The sequence below is a fragment of the Peromyscus eremicus genome, chromosome 5 (assembly GCF_949786415.1).
Source record: "Peromyscus eremicus chromosome 5, PerEre_H2_v1, whole genome shotgun sequence".
Lineage (NCBI taxonomy): Eukaryota > Metazoa > Chordata > Mammalia > Rodentia > Cricetidae > Peromyscus > Peromyscus eremicus.
This window is the reverse complement of record NC_081420.1, coordinates 7,187,868-7,207,578: the sequence shown is the minus strand read 5'-3', so window position 1 is coordinate 7,207,578 and position 19,711 is coordinate 7,187,868. Positions and strand designations below refer to the sequence as shown.

The window sequence follows — 19,711 nt, the reverse complement described above, 5'->3', positions numbered from 1 at the left end:
ACTTTCTTATATTTTCATGACAGCTTGGTAAAACATTTGCAGTGACAGAAGAATGCCTTTCTGATTTTGACTGTTCCACAGAACATGTTGCGGAAGAGGAATACTATGCCCAGTAGGAGAAGCATGGTGGAGAAGTAAGTTAGAGTATTGCTATGCTATGTGACCACTGAAGGAAATCACTGAGGAAACCAGATCCTCCACTCCCATGGAGAGGATGAGTCAGCTGCATGTTGCAGAAATGCTGAGTCGGAAAGGAGAGCATATGGTCAGTGCTCGGTGCTGGCGAGGAAGAGAGGGGGTGGGAGGGAGAGGACTCCGGTTTCTGAGCAGGTTGATTATAAAGGCCTCATGTGAAAAAGACCTTTGAGAGTCTGGGGGTCCAAGTCAGTGGTAGACTGCTTGCCTAGTGTGTTGAGGCTCTGGAGTCAGTTCCCTGGATTCTTCTCACACAAAGACCTGAACAGAAACTTGAATATGTAAGAGCAAGAACCATGTAGATCCCTGCAGGAGGAACAGCCTGAGAAAGGGCTCAGAGGCAGAAACAGACAAGGAGAGCAGAGGGGCTGACAGTGAGTGAGGTGGAAGATGTTGGGAGAGAAGAGAAGCTGGAGAGAGAGAGGGTGGAGAGCTGAGGGTGTCATAGGCTATTGTAACGGCACTAGCTGTCACTGAAGGGGACGGAAAGCTAGGAGAGTTTTGAGAAGAGCGACAAGATATGATTGGGGGTTAAATGGGTTCCTATCACTTCTGTGTTGAGCCACGGAAAGGGGAGGGCAGAAGCAGGGGGTCTGGCCCCCTCACCTCTCAGTGGCTAAGACTTCCATATCTGAATGGAGCAGACTGGGCTGCTTCAAGACCCAGAGTTTCTTTCACCTCTTGGGCTGCCTCTGGTAAGGAGGGAGCGAGAGCTTTATAGCCAGCTTGCCCAGCGTACTACAGTTACACATCTGGTGTGCCACTGGAGCACAGATTTGTGCATCTCTGTTGGCAGCTAGTTAAAGGCGTTCTTGGCTGTGACAGGGAGCAGAAGTCCAAGGCCATCAGCAGGGGATAACGCACTTCATACTCTTCAATAGTTGAGCGGAGCGTGGTTTTGATGCAAGATCTCAAGGCATGTCAGCTCAAAGAACCTTCTTAGATGATGATCAGATCTTTCAAAGTCATTACTTTTGCAATAATTAAAGATCTCCAGAAGTTATTTAGGGCAAGATTACACTAGTAATATTTATTGTTGTTTTCCTAATACTTGACTGCCTAAAACATAATAAAATGCTTAATATTTAGATGTAACTATTTAGAAAAAGTGATGAGGTAGAAAATACCAGCTAAGACCTTCAACACACTTCCACCACTGTTTAAACAGGCACACTGTTTACTCTATGCCCTCCACTTGACCTTGCCTCCTGTAATAACGAATAGAGTACCTCTGCCCCTAGTCAGGCCAAGCCCTGGACATGGACACTAGATCCTACTCCTTGTCACCTCCTTGGGAGCTTTGCTTCCAGATGGTCAGACTTGAGGACACAGCATTCCATACTCTGTCTGCAGCACTCCCTGGCTCCTTACGCTGGCTTGTTTCACTACTCTCTGGATTTTCCTTTTCCTTTGCTAGACAATGCTCAGCTTCCTAAATGTTAACATTGCTGTGACCTATGGCTTGATCTTTAGTTATCTGTCCACTTTCAAATCAGAGTGATAGCATAATTTGCTTAAATATACTGATGTTGCTCAAATTTGTTTCCAGCCCCCAGCTTCCCCTCCAAAGTTCAGATGTGCATATCCATTCACTACTTGACATTTTCTCTTAAGTGTCTGGTTTATTTCAAGATGGTATAAATCTTTGCCCTTTGGAAAAACATCTATAGTATATATCTTAAACTAGAGTCCGCATTCATCTCTCTTCTTCCCTTCCAAAATGCTCAAGCCCGGTCTTTCCCATCCTAGAGAATGGCTTTCTTTGATACCATTTTGCAAGCTTTAACACTAGAAATTGTCCCTGACAGTTCTCTTTTCTCACATCTCACATGTAATTCAGTAGTAAATATTGATTTTACCTTCAAAGTGTGACCCTCTGCTACCTGTTCTCACCGACCATCGGTGTGCGACTTACTGTAGGAGCTTTGTAACTGGCACCCTGCCCTGCTGCTGTCCCACAGCCGTCCATTAACACATCCCTCTTGGAAAAACTGCAGCCATGTAATGCCACTTCTGTTCAGACCTACAAAGGCTCCCCCATTGCCGTCACCTCTGTTCTCTTTGAATGTGGAGATCTCAGAAATACTTGTTTGCAACATGTCCAATTTGCTGTTGATTCCAGGCTTTAGGGTACATAACCCCTTCAGTCCCAGATGCTTTCAGCCTCCCACAGTGGGGGTACAGGGCTCTCTAGCTGCTCAGCTATTCGGTGGAATCTGAAGACCTGAAAGGAGAGAGGAGTCCACTTGCCTCTCTCTTAACAAAGATTGATTGCTAAGTAGATGTAGGGAGATAGAAAGGAAATGATTTCCTTTATTCTCTAATCCCGAGTCTCTCTTTGTTTCCCCAATCTTCTCCCCACTTCCCTCTCTCCCTCCCCCTTTTTCTGCCTCAGACAGGTCTTCTTCTATACTCAAGATGCCTTCAGATTGGTTATTCTCCTGCCTCAGCTTCCAAAGTTGCAAAGATTACACTTATGTGCTACTGTGCCTGGCCTCTTTAGCCTTTGATAAAATTTTTGGTTCTGTTCTAGAGAATGTGTCTTGATTTCTGTTCCCAGAAACTGAATAAAATGAAGAACCATTTGCAGACATTAGGAAGAGGCAGCAGCCCAGGAGTGTAGCCCTGAGTGAAGGGAAGCCAGTGGGATGGCCTGCATTCTTTCTAGAAGCCCACCTCCCATCTGTGGTGCTCAGAGTGTAGGCATAGGGTCACTGGCTAAAGAGGCAGAGGTGGTCACATGTCATGTGGCAGAGCTCCAGAGAGAAGGGTGCTGTGCAAACCCCAAAGCAAACAGGGTAGAGTCTGTGGCTGAGTTCCGAGCCACGAACACACGGAGTAGGATTCCACAAGAGACAGCCAGAGAGCTCACACAGATGGGGAGACATTTGAGCTGTGACCACCCAGAACCGAAAGACTTTGTTGACACCTGAAGCCTACAATAAAGACCCCAGAAGTGAGTCTCCACAGCACAGAAATAAATAGTCCTATGGTAAAGTTCTTGAGATGCACTCCGAGAAAACCTGAGAAATGACTCCAGCTGATATGCAATAGTTTAATACCCCATCTGCATAAAGCCACTCTTTAGGAGGAAGATACTGCTGTGGATTGACAATCACTTGTCCCTGCCAAAGCTCAGGTTGAGGCTCAGTGCCCAGTGTGTCAGGGTTGGGAGGTTGGGCCCAGCAGCGGGTGTTGGGTCATGGGCATGGGTTGATGTTTTCCTCATATCAGTGGCTTCTTTGTCCCATGGAGGAACGGTGAAAGCGATTCTCATGAGGGGGGGGTGTCTCATGAAGAGGGTTCTCATGGGGTGAAGTTGCCTCCAATATCCTTCACGCACTTGGCTTTTCCACCCGCACTAGGGTTCATGTCCAGTCCTGCCCGCTCCCCATTTCCTTTGCCCTGTGTTATGTTGAAGCAAGGTCAGGAGTCATACAGTCACACACTTTGCTTTTCCTCCTGCATAAGAGTACATGTCCAGTCCTGCCTGCTCCCCCTTTTCCTTCACCTTGTGTTATTTTGAAGCGAGGTCAGGGGTCATACAGTCATGCACTTGGCTTTTCCTCCCACATTCCACCATAAGGTCCTTGTCAGATGCAGCTGCCTGTGTTAGGTGTCCCCCTCCACAGCCAAGAACCAGAGTAATCTCTTTGCTTTACAGATTACCCAGCTTTAGTTTTTCTGTTATAGCAACAGAAGTGGACTCAGGCAGCAAAACTCAGGTGTTCAACAACATACTATGTGAAGTATTATTGACCAACATTGATAAATGCCAATTTATAAGAGAAAGAGCAGTCTGTGGAAATTACACAAAAGTGACAGTCAAGATTTAAAAGGTACCATAAATATATACAATGTATTTAAGGAGGGAAATGCAAACACATTGAGGAAGGAAATGGGTAATATAAAAATATAAAAAGAATTGATAAATAGGAAAAGAATATGAATTCCATGAATTGAAACAAAAACAATTCATTGGCATTAAGATTCACAGACATGGTAAAGAAGTCAGTAATATGAAGCAGACAGGGCATGGGATTGGAAAGAAGAAAACAAGACTTTGCTGTTTTGCAATACTCTACATAGCCCTGGTTGTCCTGCAACTTACTCTGTAGACCAGGCTGGCCTTGAACTCACAGAGATCCTGCCTCTGCCTCCCAGTTCCTGGGATTAAGGAATGCACCACTACCCCTGGCAACAATACAGATTTTTTACAGATGAAATTTTTGTGATCTCTGATCTTTTTTCATAATAACATAGGGTGAAGAAAAAGAAGAAGGGGGCAAGATTGGCCATGAATCCCTAATTATTATAGGCACATGGGGTTCATCCTGTTCCTCTCTTGAGTTTTGTATTTTTAGTTAACTGTAATAAACATTTTGCAATTTCCCCCTTTAGTAAGAAAGGAGAGCCTTTATTCTGTATTAAACTTGGTAAGAAAGAGGGCACTATGAGAGGCTCTTGTCTTCTCCAAAACCTCAGATGTGCAAGTCCTGAAGACTCACTCTGCTTTGATGGCAGAGATGGGAATCAGACTGTGTAAGTCAGAGAGACCTGATGGCTGGAGATGCATCTCTCCTAGTGCTCTGATGCTCGGACACCTGGGATGAGCCATAAGAGGCCTCAGGAGGAAGTCATAGCTCAGGAGACTTAGCGCATAGTAACTGCATTTGTTTAAAGGAAGGGATCTTGTACTCACTACAATTGGGTACAAGTAGGAAAGTGGGTTGAATACAAGATTTACACTGTAAACACTGGAAAACTGGAAAAGATTGTGAACTGTGAAAGGCCATAACCTAACCCATACCAGGCTCCAGTGTCTCTTTCCTGAGTTAGGGTCAATGACTTGACTAAACAGTTTTTTGGCCACAGGTTTTCCAGTTGATCACATGACCCTGAGAAGCATGGTGTGCTGTCCTGACTGCTCTAGGTCAAAAGATCTTCTTTTGTGGACTATCTAGGGTCCATGTTTCTAGCTGGTCTCAGCTTGGGTACCCATGATGCTCTCTGGTAGTTCATCTCTTGTAACCTCCTTAGGCTACATGTCAGTACAGGGCATGTGCTGTATAATAGTTTTACCATCTGTCCATGATTTTGCTGTTTGATGGCACAAACACTTTGATCCTGAATACTTTTTTGACTTAATACTTATAAACAGAGTGACATTTATACAAATGTTAAATATTTGCCACCAAAGCAAAATCTGAGTGAATACCATTAAACCAATTTAATTAATCGATCAACTTTTGTTACTGCATAAATTTATTTCAGTTCTTTTTAAACTTTTATTTCACTAGAAATATCCCCATTAAATTTGAATCTTTGAAATATAAAGCTTACAGTTTATTAAGGTTTTGCTTATTTATTATATTATTGATAATAGCTTTGGCAGGTTTTCAATTTTTTCCCCTGAGACATTTTTCCTCCTATTGATCTATTTGCAATTTTCATTGTTAGAAAAAGAAATCAATAGCAATTTTCTACATTAAATTTTAGCCATTTCCAGTTTTGTTTTATTTTTCTTCTGAGCTCATCAATGGGGGACATTGGGAGCCATTTCCTAGGAAATTCTAGTGGCAAACCTTAGCAGCACAAAATATCACCACAGATAAGAATTTCACAACCTTTAGCACATAATTTAAACAAATAACACGTGTCACTCTCTGTATTGGATAGTTTTTTTTCCATCTTGGCATAAGCTAGTGTCATCTGGGAAGAGGGAGCTTCAAATGGGAAAATGCCTTCATTGTACTGACTGTGGGTGAGTCTATGGACATTTTATTGATTAATGATTGATTTAGGAGGTCCCAGCCTACCATAGGCAGTGCTTCCTCTGGGTAGTTGGTCCTGCCTTATATAACAGAGCAAGCTGAGTAAGCTAAGAGAAGCAAGCTAGTAAGCAGCACTCCTCCATTGCCTCTGCTTCAGTTCCTGCCTCCAGGTTCCTGCCCCCAGGTTCCTGCCTTCAGTTCCTGTGCTGACTTTCCTCAGTAGATTGTGACCTGGGATATGTAAGCCAAATAAACCCTTTCCTCCCCAAGTTGCCTTTAGTGAAGTTTTGTTTTTTTGTTTTTTGTTTTTGTTTTCCCCGAGACAAGGTTTCTCTGTGTAGTTTTGTGCCTTTCCTGGAACTCGCTTTGTAGACCAGGTTGGCCTCGAACTCTCAGAGACCCACCTGGCTCTGCCTCCCGAGTGCTGGGATTAAAGGCGTGCGCCACCACTGTGCAGCCTTTAGTGAAGATTTTAATCATAGCGATAGAAACTAAGATACTGCCTGAAATTTAGGTAATATTTACTATACAAATTCTATATATTTGGATTTACACAACTTTCCCTTAAGCTATGAAATTTTGTCCTTCACAGAACAGGCTTGTCCTAAGACTTGTAGGGAACTAAATGATCAACATGTTTCCGAGGTAAAACCACCTTATAATCATAATCAATACACCTATATGGAAGAGTACCCAGTGGATACCTCCCTAAACGTCTCCTTTCAAAACTGGAGTTTCTGTTGCCTCTCGTACACCGTCTTGACTGTTGTGTTGGTCATTGCATTAGCCAAGAGTAAGCACAGCAGCAGGGGGGGTCTAGAAGTCGGTGATGTCAGTCAGAGCAGGGGGTGAAAGAGTGGCTGGCTTACCTAAGACCCACTTCATGATGAGCATCTCCGTCCAGGAGAACTGTGTGGTTTTCACTCTGAAGATCTGTTTGGGGTAGTCTGTGAAGGTCTCATTGGGCAGAGTCTTAACCCCCTCAAAGCGGTCGGATGCATTCACAACTAACAGTCCCAAGAAGATTGTAAACGACACCGCATGAGCTACGAACTTCATGAAGGGGCTCCTCAGGGTTCGTCCTAGCTGGAGGCAAAGTGTGCACAGGACATGTTAAAATGGCAGCTCAGGTGGGCACAAGTTCTCTGTAACACATTGCTTTATTTCATAAAACCACAATTTAACCAGAGAATCTCCCATCTTGGACAGACATCAGAAGGAACACAGACATTTTCTCTTGTACTTAAACGGGAGTGACTGTTTAACTAAATCTATGTACTGACTTCAAAGGGTTCTTTTCTATTGACAGCTCTCAGGGGGAGGGGCTATGGGAGTAGAACACACAGACACACAATCAAGTCAAGTTACGAGTGTTGGCCTAGGTACCCTCAGCCTCATGGGTGTGACTTTACACCCTTCAAATCTGAGAACACAGTGCTAAACAGAACTACATTTAAAAGTGCATGTTGGGTTTTACCCATTTGCTTGGGCTTCAGACTTAAATGGTTCATTTTCCATCTTTCTTGTATCTTGGTAAATTTACTTAGAACCACCTGGTTCCCAGTATTACTTTAGCTGCACTTCCATGAAATTTGATGCACCTTGATATGTATATTTTCACACTTTTCTTTTTGATTCATTTTCAACTCAGGAATTATTTGCTTTGCAATCACATGGGACTTTTTTGTTTTGCTTTCTTGTTTGAAAAAAATTGTAGGGCAAAGCAGTAGAGTCACCATTTTAAGGATAGCTGGAGCTCCACAGGGAGACCTTGTCTCAAAAAACATTTATAATTTTACAGTAGTGTGTTTGTAGAACACAATTTATGCTACTATCTTAAAACTCACTGGTTTCTCCTTGTGGCCTGTTAGCTGGTGTGATTATTTCCAGTGAGTCTAGAATGACCCAGAATCTGCCTCCCTGGGAAGCAAGTGTTAGTAGCATCTTCTCTTCCTGATGACACTCCAGCTAAACTTCATTGTGCCGATGAGATCTCATATATCCTGCTAGGTCTCCTTCATCACTCTCACCAAGTTTGACCTTTCCCTCAGACATGCTGAAAAGAAGGGGACCTTTTCGGCTGCCCAGCTCCTCCAGGGTGGATTCAGTTATGACCAGTGGCTGTCACACGTTACCTCACTTAGGAGTCCTGGAGTGAAGTGTCACCTGGGAGACTGAGTATTGGCCTGACTGAATGTCCACCACAGGGTCTCTAAGGTAAGATTCCCCAATTACAGCTGTGTTCAGCATAATGTCTGTATGTCAGCTGGCTTGATGTTGTTCTTCTAATGTGTTTCAGTTTGTAACCACCCCTTGTTCTAGTCAGTACAACATTGATTGTAATTTTACACACAGCTGGTTTTTATCTTTTTAAAACATTCATGACTGAGGTCCAGACATTAGGAGTCCCTAATCACATAGAAAGTCACTAGTGCTCACATATATATTTCCATAAGACACACTAGGAACAACTTCAGAGGTGTAAAGAGATGTTCATCTGACAATCATAGGCCCACAAACACCTTACATATAACATTTCTATACTTTAATGCTTTAAGTTTATCTATCTATATGTGTCTGCATTTATTGAGTTTATGGTATTTTTGACAATAGGCAAATATGCTAATTTGATAATGCAGAATAGAAGGATAAACGAAGTATCTCACGTGAATTCAATAGAATCAAGATATATCTGAATTAAGCCATGTTGCATTTTGATTTGTTACACATCAGGTATCAATTTGAATTTTTCAACATTTTAGTGTATTGCCATCTTGGAGACTCATTTTCCAACCTTTTGACCTTGGGCATTTTTCTGTATCCAAGGGACATCCTTGAGTAGCCATCACATTGTGTCTTGTTACTGTCTGAGTTTTCATAAGCAACAAGGAAAGCTGATGACTTCTGGCAGAGGAGGTGTTGAGGAGCAGACAGGGGCTGTGAGATCTATCTCTCCCAGAAAGTCCATCAAAGAAAGATGGAGACACTTTGAGAAAGACACAGCTCTTAAAAGATCACTAGCCAGTGCCCCTGTGGGCTCTACAGGGGGTCTCCCACTGAGGAGCCATGTGATAACATGGTGGGGTAGAACCATTTCCATCTCCCCTGCCCAGGCGAGGCACCGACTCTCACTATGTGCGTGACTAGACCCAAGGTGGCTGGAGAGTTCTTGGAGTCCCTGCTGCAGCAAATTTATGTTATTTTTGTTACCTCTTTCAGAGTAATTATCTTCTAGCAGAAGATGAGCCTGTAAAAATGATTATGTATACTGCAAAATGCAACAAAACACTCTGACAGTGCCTTGCCCTGATTTGGAAGGCTGCCCTGGTCTCAATTTTCACTTGATGTAGTCAATAGCGAGGGAAGGCGAGACTAGGAATTGATGGGTCTTTTGAAATTGAAAGCATCCCATGGACAAACCACTGGCAGATGAGACCCAGGCATCTCAGTGGTTCTTCCTCCTCTTCCTCCTCTTCTTCACCTTCTCCCTCCTCCCCCTCTCCTTCCTCTTCTTCTTCATCCTCTCCCTCCCCTCCTTTCTCTACTTTCTCATCCTCTCCCTCCTCTTTTTCCTTTTCCTGCTTCTTTCTCTCCCTCAACTCTCTCCTTTTTGAGACAGGCTAGCCTCAACCTCATGGCAGTCTTCTGCCTCAAGTACTGCCATTATAAGGGTATGCCACTGCACTCAGCTCCTCAACTCATGTGTGTGTGTGTATGTGTGTGTGTGTGTGTGTGTGTGTGTGTGTGTGTATGTGTGCGCGCGCGCGCGCGCGCGCGTGCGCGCACTCGCGCGCTTGAAATTTCCTGTTTTACCCACAACAATAATTTCTGAAGCAAATTACCTTGGGGAGGAACTGTTTACCTCAAGCTTACTTGATGAGCCAAGAAAAGGCAAAAGACCACTCAGTAAAATCTCCCAGCTCTGGAATTGTTAGAGCCGAGTTAAGGTTACAGCTGTAAGTTTAAAGCTGCTGCCGAGGCTTTGGGAGGTGTGGGCCTCTCTGCCTGCAGTGTCCAGCCTATGAGTCTGGAAATGTGCTGGAGCAGCTCAGTCAATGCTTCGGTCTTGTGAATGGAACACAGTGGTTGCTGTGAGCCTATGCTGGTATTTGGGAGGATGAGGCAGGATGATCAGGAATTTGAGAGCATTCTGGGTTTCACAGGTAGTTCCAGGTAAACCCTGGGAGGAGATGGCTGTCTTAAAGACAAAAATCTGGGCAGCTTACAACCAACTGTATCTCCAGCTCCAGGGGAAACAATACCTTCTTCTGGGTACCTGCACCCACATGGCATCCGCTCACATGGACATACACGTGAACACATTTAAAAGCAGTTTAAAAGTAACAAAATCCAAAAATAAAAAAGCCTAATCCAGGCCACAGGTATCTTCCTTTTACAATAGTGGATTCGTTTTAGAGTCTGAAATTGGGGCATTCTCATATTACAGTGTGAGACCACACTCGGTTTAGGGACTGAAGAAATACTAGGTGGTGGTGGCTTTTTACAAGGTAGGGTTTCTAATGAGGGGAAAGGGAACCGGCAGTGTTTGGCCTGTGGTAGGTTGATTTCTCTTTTCTAGAAAATCTTGTCAGCTCTAAATATCTGAATCAAGCCTATTTCAGGTTTAGCCAGCAACTAAGATGTGTACAGTAGGCACCAAGGGCTGGCACATGGTTGCCACTGAAATCCACCTGTGGTTGAGGCAAGCGGTGACTGATATAACAGCCATGAAACAACACCTCACCTGTAGGGAGTTCTTGATCTAGGGTACTAGGGGTCAGCGATTCCCCTAGTGGGAAACCTAAGAAACTTGATTGACTCATTTAGAAAAATGTCTTTAGACTTATTTATTTTATGCACATAAGTTTTTGCCTATGTGTATGTCTGTCATCATGGGTGTCTGGTGCTCTCAGAGGTCAGAAGAGAGTGTTGGATGCCCTGGAAGTTGAGCTGCCATGTGGTTGCTGGTCACTGAACCCCAGTCTTCTACAATAGCACCGAGTGTTCACACCACTACATCATCTTGAGTGCTTTGGCCGAGTCTTGATGAGTTTATATGCAGAGGTTCACGAAGGACCCACATGGGATCTTTGTGTATGCCATGAGCCTGTTTGGAGTGCTGGCTGTGTGGACACTAGAGGGGGTAGAGACAAAACAGCCTTCAAGAGTTGGTCCTTCCCTCAGGACTACTGATTTCTGAGTGGGGAGGCACAGGCTAAAAATGATGATAAAATCTATATAAGAACTGACAGTTCAGGGTTCAGACTGTGTCTGCAGTGGAGTGACTAGCCTCTGGCATGTCCCAGGCCTGTCCCAGCAGGGTGCCTGCAGCTGGACTACCCTCAGGACTTGGTGGCAGAAGTATAGGCAGGGGAAGAGGAAAATCGGTCAGTTGACACAAATGTTCCCTCCGTTGCTGTGACCAGAGAATTGCAATGTGCTTTTCTGTAGTGGAGGGTTGCTTTGTGGTAGAGACAGATGTGGGGGAGATGAGACCTTTGGAGTCCCTGTTCTCTTCTGGTTGGCACCTGGATATGTGGACTGGGGACTCCTGTTCTAACCACAAAGTTGGTTTAGCAAAGCCCAGATACTTCAAAGCTGCTGATTCAGCCACCCTGTCCTCACTAGATGCTTGTTTGGGGTGAGGGAGGGGAGTGCCTACAAACACTTGGGTAATCTTCCAAACAGAAGATACACCACAGGAAGGATTGATAGACTGCACACTGCAAAGACATCAGGTTGGATTCTGGAGTTGTTTACAGTTTTCGCTGTCTGATTTCTGGGACTACTTTTGGCAATAACTGAGCAATGACAGTTAATGGATGATGGAGGAAGTAGCATTCCTTCACCTGGACTTGTGCAGCCCCTTGACATTGCCGTGATGCTGACTTCTTGATTCCACCTGCTGCTGATAAGACGCTGCCTGAGATTTTAACAGGCATGCAACCTAGCTTAGGACTCACAAAGGATGGAAAGCTGGTTAATCAGCAATGAAGGCCCTTTGCACAGGAGCCCTTGCTAAGAGGATACAGATGTCAAGAAATGATTTAACTCAATGACACTATTTTTAAGAACCCACTGGCTTCACACTGGCCTTCCTGGCCATACCCATGTTGGTGATGACAGTGAGTAATGATGAACAAAATCTCTATTATTTTTTCTTGATCCTGGAATGCCTGACCCTTGCCATGTCTACGCTGGCTTTCACCTGTACACACCCATCACTTGCTAATGCTCTTCAGATGACAAATTAATGAGCTGAACTTCTATTGATTTGCCTGGCTGTGTAGTCTCTATTTAACTCTTTCTTAGGGACTCCCCAAACTTAAAATATAATAGTAGAAAAGTCAGGTTTAGGAGTTCAATAGGGAATTAATAGTGAGTTCATCTCAGAAGGCTAATCGGATAATCTCAGTGTTGGTAGTCATTGTCCCTAAATTAGGACATCAGCTGCTAGGAAGAAAATGCACCATTAGGTTGGGAACAGAACCTCCTAACAGTCACTAGAAGTGGATAGACATGAGCCAGTTAATGAAGTTTGGCAGTGACATTTTACAAGTCCATCTATAAATGAATATGGTGGTCTAATATCTTATCTGGGCACATGATAATGTCATTGGAACATGGAATCCCTGGAATGGCATTGCGTTTCCATGAGACTACAGAAATAGCTATCAAGGCAGTGACCTCACTGGAAGATCAGCCTATTAGATTCCTCCCAGTGCCCTCCTTCTAAGAGGACACTGTATTTTGCACATCAGGAGCCCTTAGAACAGGCTGGTTTTGTCACAGCCAAGATTTGACCTCTCTGTAATTCCCAGCAACATCTCTGCCTATCTTGAAAAGATTTTCTTCTAAGTGATAGAAGGAAAGACTAAAAATATCTTGACTCTTTTTATCTGTCCCTTAGCTGCCTCAAAGCAAGCTTGACAAGTGCTTTAATGAGGGACTCTTTCCTTGTAATGAGTGATGCCACTGAGAGCCAGCCCTTGTAACAGCCTCAGGCCTGTCAGTCACGTGTTCACTGTCCCCTACCATCAGTCTACTGCTCACTGTGCCCATCAGTCACCTGTTCACTGTCCCCATCAGTCACCTGTTCACTGTCCCCATCAGTCACCTGTTCACTGTCCCCATCAGTCACCTGTTCACTGTCCCCATCAGTCATCTGTTCACTGTCCCCATCAGTCACCTGTTCACTGTCCCCCCATCAGTCACCTGTTCACTGTCCCCATCAGTCACCTGTTTACTGTCCCCCCTCCCAGTCATGCTTAGACTTGGAGTCTAATAAATGTGCTGAAGGGACAGTGGCTTGATAATCAGCTTATGTTTATTTATTTATGCTTTATTTTTTTAGTCTCACTGAAAACTTTGGAGTGCCAATGTCGATCAAATTTTTGAAAAGCAGAAAGGAAGCCCCAGTCAAGTGCTAAATCTTGCTGCAATAATTTCCTCTGTAGTGTTCCAGAAGGCTACTATAGGTCTGACCTCAATGTCCATGGGTGTGTTAGCTTTCTGGGCTCCTTGGGGTTGAGGACATATGTGCTATTTGCTGAGTCTTCTCAGACAGACCAGAGTTTAAGAAGAATTAGCATTTTTCCCAGGGCACAGGGCAGACAGAGGTGCAGCCATTTGCTGGTGTTGGCTAGACCTAGGCTCCTGGAAGCTGTCACCATCAGTTTTATTGGAGTGGAGGGAGCTGATAGCAGCTCCTCCATCATGTTAGTCTAATGACTGAACTCTCATGAGTGTGCTTTGAGACCCAAGAGAGTAACGGCAGATGTCCCTGACCACACAGGTTGTGTGTGTGTGTGTGTGTGTGTGTGTGTGTGTGTGTGTGTGTGTGTGTATGTGTATGTGTTTGGGTAGAGGTGTTTCAATCCACTACAGACTACTTGGTTGCAGCCTCGAGATGCAGCATGAAGACATGTGCCTGAAACCTACGGCCCGCAGCAGTCCAGCTCCAGTCTGCTTACTTTCTTTGCACTCTCTGACATTTCAAGCTCATTTTTAAAAAGGACAGAAAACAAAACAAAATAAAACCTGACCTTGCTTACATATGTATCATTTGGAGAATTTTGACTTAGAAGTCTGTGACTCGAGACTGCCATGGAAACAACAGAGCTCTCAACAGATGCCAAGGCTATAGATACAGCAAGCACAGCCAGTCTTGGAGTTCTCTCACCACAGGAGGAGCTTGCCCCCTCTCTGGGACTGCTTGCCTCCACTGAGGCACTCAGTTCCTTTCCTGGATGCTTTGGTGGCTGTGGCAGCAGGCCTGGACTCATCATTCTGACCTGAGTGTCCCACTAGTAGAGTTGACAGGAGTTTCAACTCAGTGGCAACACTACATTAACCGCATTAGCTGATCAAGCTGTCTGTGAAGCCAGTCTCTCTGAAGGCATGTTCTTCTCCACTGAGTGCTGGTCACCTAAGCTCAATTCCTTTCAAAATATGTCACTAGATAAATGTAGTTTGAGAGCCTTTAAGACAATCTTAAACTCATGGGACATGTTTCAAAGCTTCTTAATGGTTTGGTCTTTTGGGCACAAACTCTTCCTGGAGCTAGGGTATGGGTGCTTTCTGGTCCTCATGTCTGGGCCATGCGGTAGGTGGAGCCCACAGCAGCGCAGGTGTCAGAGTGCCTATAGGGTCCATTCCTCCTGTCACTCCTGCCTTTCCCATATTCCTCCTTGGGCAAAAATTCAGTCCCACACTGTCTGGATGCTTCTTCTTTTCCCCCTGTTTCTTCTTGTGGTCTGTTTAATTGGCCATGTGGACCAGAACCTCGTGATGGAGGCTGGAAGGATGTTGCAGCGAGTCTGCAGGGCCTGGCGTGAGCTGTGCTCAATCTCAGCTGTCTGGGATTTCTTGTTTCTGAACTGCTTCCTTAGGCACACATGTTCTAATGTAATCAGGGAGTAAAATGGACAATCCCAACAAGAACACATAACAAAGAGAGAGAGATCTCAGGGAGCAAGAGCTGTTTATGCTTCATGATGATAGTTAGTCACTGTGAGCTGGAGGACATGCTCAGCCACTGCAGTGTGTAGAGGAAAGGGATGTTTACTTGCTATCCCGCTATTTCTTTATTCGGAGATGCCTTACATGTTAAGATATCCCAGCTCATCACTCCCTTTCTCTTTAAAAAACTGATAAAGACAGATCTTGAGATTTTTCTCTTTTTGTGGATCTTCTAGTTTGGCTTGGTATATCAGGGCTTCTCTCCCTCCCTTCCCTCCTCCTTCCTTCCCTCTCTTCCTTCTTTTTTTCATCCTTCTTTGTGGTGCTGGGCTCAAACCCAGGGCCTTGTGTGTGCTAGGCAAGTGTTTCACCCAGCTCCAGCTCCAATGGAATCCTTGAATAACCCAGGAGAAGTTCTTCTGCTGACTGGAAGGAAGCGCTAAGAAAAGAGAGGAAATAATGCAAATGACATGCACCTCGAGCAGTTTGTACCTTGCTGCACGGAGCAATCCAATAGGCTATGGCGAGAAAAGGGAGGCCTATGGAGACTCCAAAGACAGCCAGGAATTTCACAGCGATAGACTGTTGACGTAAGCCTGAGAGATTTTCATACCACATGGTAAGCAATTGCTGCTGACAGTTAGGGTGAGCAACGAACTGTAAAAACAAAACAAAACAAAAACAAAATGCAAACAGGAAAATGGCGTCATAGCACTTGAACAGTACACAACCCAGGAGGAACATTGGAGCCAGGGAAGCTGTGGCAAGCACCGGAGGGAGGGAGTGAGAATAGGCAGGACTTCTGACCTGGGCATGCTGAACCTGAGGCCAGGGCCTCCTCAGAGAGGCTGAATTGTTGCTTCAAACAGGGGCCTGGAGAAGTCTCAGACTTAGGAAAGGACAGCTTTGGGGTAAATGCTTGTCTCCAATCCAGGCTGCTCATCTGATGAGAGAGACTTATCTCTGCACAGAGATCATCAATAAACTACACAGTGAAGTCACTAATAGGTTTGGGAGTAAGAATTTCCGGTTTGAATTGCATCTTATCGTTTGTTAGCTAGGTGCCCCTGGACAGGCTACTTAACCTTAATATTCTCACAGACAAAACAGGGCTTATCATACCATCTGGGGGATTAAGTTAGGGATTATGTTTCCTGTGTAGCTGAGGAAAATGCTTACAGCATCTCCAGAAACCTTGGGAGAACTCTACAGTGCTTCCTCACTGATCCCGTGTTGGGTGAGGGCCTGTGGTGTGCTTTTGTGCTGGAACACTGACACAGTGTGCCTCCATGTAGGACCTTCCTGTGGGGACATCAGCCACTTCTCTCAACACGACCTCCTTCTTCTGGAACTGTTGGTTCTAGTGGCTAAGTTACAAATGAACCCCTGGCGGCCATTTTATCCCCACTCGGCACAGCTATGGACTAGAGCTCATGAAGTTTGTCTCTCAGGTATTTGGGGCTCTGCTGAGAGGCAGTGGTGTGCTCAGCAGGCAGTTCCTCTTAACTGGAGTTACATGGAAAGCTCTTTTACCGTGTAAACTCATTCTCCAAACAAGCCAGTTAAGAGGAGAAAGATGTGAAAAGGAGTGAAGATGTGCAGAAAGGGCCGTGATGGTGCATGTCCCTGTCTGGGGCTCTCCTGGACTATCCTTAGATGTCTCTGTAGACAAAATCTTCCTTATTCTGCTTGATCTAGTACATTCACTTGAGTTGCTGTAAACAAAATTATCCTTTTTCTGTGAACAGTTGTTGCTACCTGGCCATCTATTTAGTTGATCCTGGATCCTGGCCAGAGTAACTGATAGTAAGCAATAGTTAAGCTAAAAATTATTGTGGGAATAAAGTTTAAATCTGAGAAAAGTTGATGTACTTGTTAATTTTCTCCATGGCAGACAGAAGGCATGTTTTGCTTCTGGCAGGCCTGTCCTTTGGCCCCCTGAAGATTCCCATGAGCTAGAGAAGACAGACTGGGCACCGTTTACAAGCCTTCCTGCGGCTCAGCCCGGGCATGAGGTGCCCATTTTCCTCTCATTGGCCTCACTGGGTATTGAGGGATCATGCACAATGACTCTGAGAAATGCAAAGCATTCTCTCTTCATTATAAGAACAATATAAATAGAGCTTTTGAAAATTCTCAGTGCAGATGGCAGCATGCACATGTCTCCATCTTTGGGAACTTACAGTATCAACAACTACCTGTGAGGATACTGGCAGTGGTTGTTTGACCCCAGGATACTGCTACCTGGGTGTTAGATGCAGCGTGGCTTGTAGATTTACAGCAGCCGTTGTGGTCTTTCCCTCCAAAAAGTTCTCCTTGATTGAGGGAGGAACCCTGAGCCAGCATGTGCTCTTATACCCTGACCCCTTTCCTCCCAGCAAAGTGGAACTAGTGACAGGAAATCGTGTAGATGTTACTGGAATTCTCTGGGTCTAGTCCTAACGTGGATCTAGAGTGGAATGCTGTGTGAACACAGGGGAAGTCATTTTCAGCTCAGCCTTGGCTGGGTGCTGAAATGGTCCTGCTCTGGAGACTCAGTCTGAGCAGAAAGTGGGACTTTGGCCCATGAGAGACTAGAGGAGGACCACTTGACTCCCCTATGGCTCTCTCTTACACTGTTGCTCCCCTGGAAGGCTCTCACTATGGTTACATGACCTTCTCTGCAGGGAGAGCCTACTTCATAGTTTCTGTGACTGGGCAGCAAGGTTTTGAGAGAATAAGTGGGAACCATCTATCCCCATGTTCCCTTGCTCACCCAAGAGGAAGACAGTGGCCTCAACTAAAGAAGGGGGGCTCTTCTGAGACTCTGCCCTGACCACAGGGCAGATTTTCTGATTTTCACAGGCACATTTATTTTCCCACAGTAAAACAACCTAGCTTCCAATTTTGTGTTTATCTGTAGATAGGCTTTATAATCCACTCCCAGTAAGCTGACAATAGCTAATAGCTGAAGCCGAATTGATATCTGCCTGTCCATGGGCACTTTTCTACATTTGTAGCAGGCCTCAGAAGATAACTCAGTGACAGATAGTTCAGTGTGTGTCAAAGAGTAAGAAATGAAGTCTACCACCAGGACACAAAGAGAACCATATTGAGGACACACAATCAAGGAACAAAAACAGGAAGAAGAGCTTCAGAAGCAAGCCCAGAGAGGAACCATGGAAGAAAAGCTCAGGACTAGACTAGGATGGAACTCAGAAAATTGGTGTTGTCTTGGGCTTGTTTCTTTGTTATCTAGCTCACAGAGGATGGACTGATCAAAAGGTACAGGTCCTAAGAGCTTCGACTGAGCCGTTCCTGCCCCCAGCCACTCTGGCCTAGAGCATGGCTTGCTTTTAGGAAAGCCCTCCAGGGGAAGAGCTGATATGATTGCCTTGACTTTTCCAGTGAATGCCGAGTCTGTAATGAGCTGCAGTTGAGAATGTTAAGGTGGGTTTACATAAGGCCAGGCAGCTTTGTGGGAGAAATGAAACCCAGCCAGATCTGTAATTGGATGAACTCTTCGGTGAGTGGGTGGTGGAGGGAGCTAAGAGAAGTTAGACTGCAAGGAGAGGTCGGCTGTGACACTGAGGCCAAATTCTCTACAATGGACTGGGATTTACTAGCTTGGGAAATAAGACCCCAAGGTCATGAAAGACCAAATTTGCATGGTCTAGTTCTCAGATCCACCCCAAGCCAATCATCCTGGCAGCCTGTCCGCACACACTCATGGTTAATATAATGTTTGTATCCAAAGCTAGTTTCTAATAAAGCCTCATTTAAAAGTGATCCCCCTCCTCCCGGTGCTGCTGATGTGCTGAGACTGTGAGGGTAGTTCTTAAGGACTCCTGGCATATGGGCTAAACCTTGGCCTGCACTTTAGTTTTAATTAATCTGTGGTCTACTTTTCTTTCATACCTCAAAGGACCGCCCTGCTCTCCCCCATTCTCTCTCCTGCTTTAAATTCACCCATAAGGAAATGGCCAATGTTTAAAAATAATAGCTGTAGAGGATCTGCAAGAATCCCTTAGCTACCTATTAAATATGTAGTGGGGGGTGTTTTCTGGGATATTGACTCCCATGGCCCAGATCAAAGGCCCAGACAAGCCCTGAGGCTCTCCTGGTGGTGGTGGGAAACAGAGGGCTTGTGGCTGGGCTCACTGGGCCTCAGGTTTGGCTGGATGCTGGTGGGTTGGTCTTGGTTCTTTCCATGCTTAGCTGTGTTCTCTAAAATGGGGCTAGTCATGGGATGAGTGCTGGAAACAGGACCTGGTGTTACATTAGAATGCAATAAATCAAAACAAGCCAGTGGTGTTGTAGAATATTAGTTTAAGATGTGTTACATTTGTTTATGTTGTGGAATATTTGTTTAATGATGCAAAGATGTGTTGCATTCTTTTATGTTGTATTTGTTTAATTCCGTGAAGCTGTGTTACTTTGCCTGTCTAAAACACCTGATTGGTCTAATAAAGAGCTGAACGGACAATAGCTAGGCAGAAGAGAGGAATAGGTGGGGCTGGTGGGCAGAGAGAATAAATAGGAGGAGAAATCTAGGCTCAGGAGAAGAAAAGGGAGGAGTGAGGAAAGGAGGAGAGGAGGATGACAGTGGCCAGTCAACCCAGCCGCACACCCAGCCATGGAGTAAGAAGGGAAGAAAGACAGATAGAATAAAGGAAGGTAAAAACCCAAGAGGCAAAACGTAGTTAAAGAGAACTGGAATAATTTAAGTTAGAAAAGCTGGCTAGAAACAAGCCAAGCTAAGGCTGGGCATTAGTAGGTAAGGATAAGTCTCTGTGTATTTA

At 44.9% G+C, this 19,711-nt stretch overlaps 1 protein-coding gene across 1 annotated transcript in view; it reads right to left on the bottom strand.

The window, feature by feature from the left end:
* The window catches only part of Trpc7 (transient receptor potential cation channel subfamily C member 7), a 122,865-nt gene that overhangs the window by 44,861 nt on the left and 58,293 nt on the right, over positions 1 to 19,711 (bottom strand). The window contains exons 4-5 of the mRNA XM_059262404.1: positions 15,423 to 15,587; positions 6,839 to 7,055 (exon numbers count right to left, since the gene is read on the bottom strand). Of these exons, the coding sequence (XP_059118387.1) occupies positions 6,839 to 7,055; positions 15,423 to 15,587 (382 nt within the window). The remainder of the gene's footprint in view (positions 1 to 6,838; positions 7,056 to 15,422; positions 15,588 to 19,711) is intronic.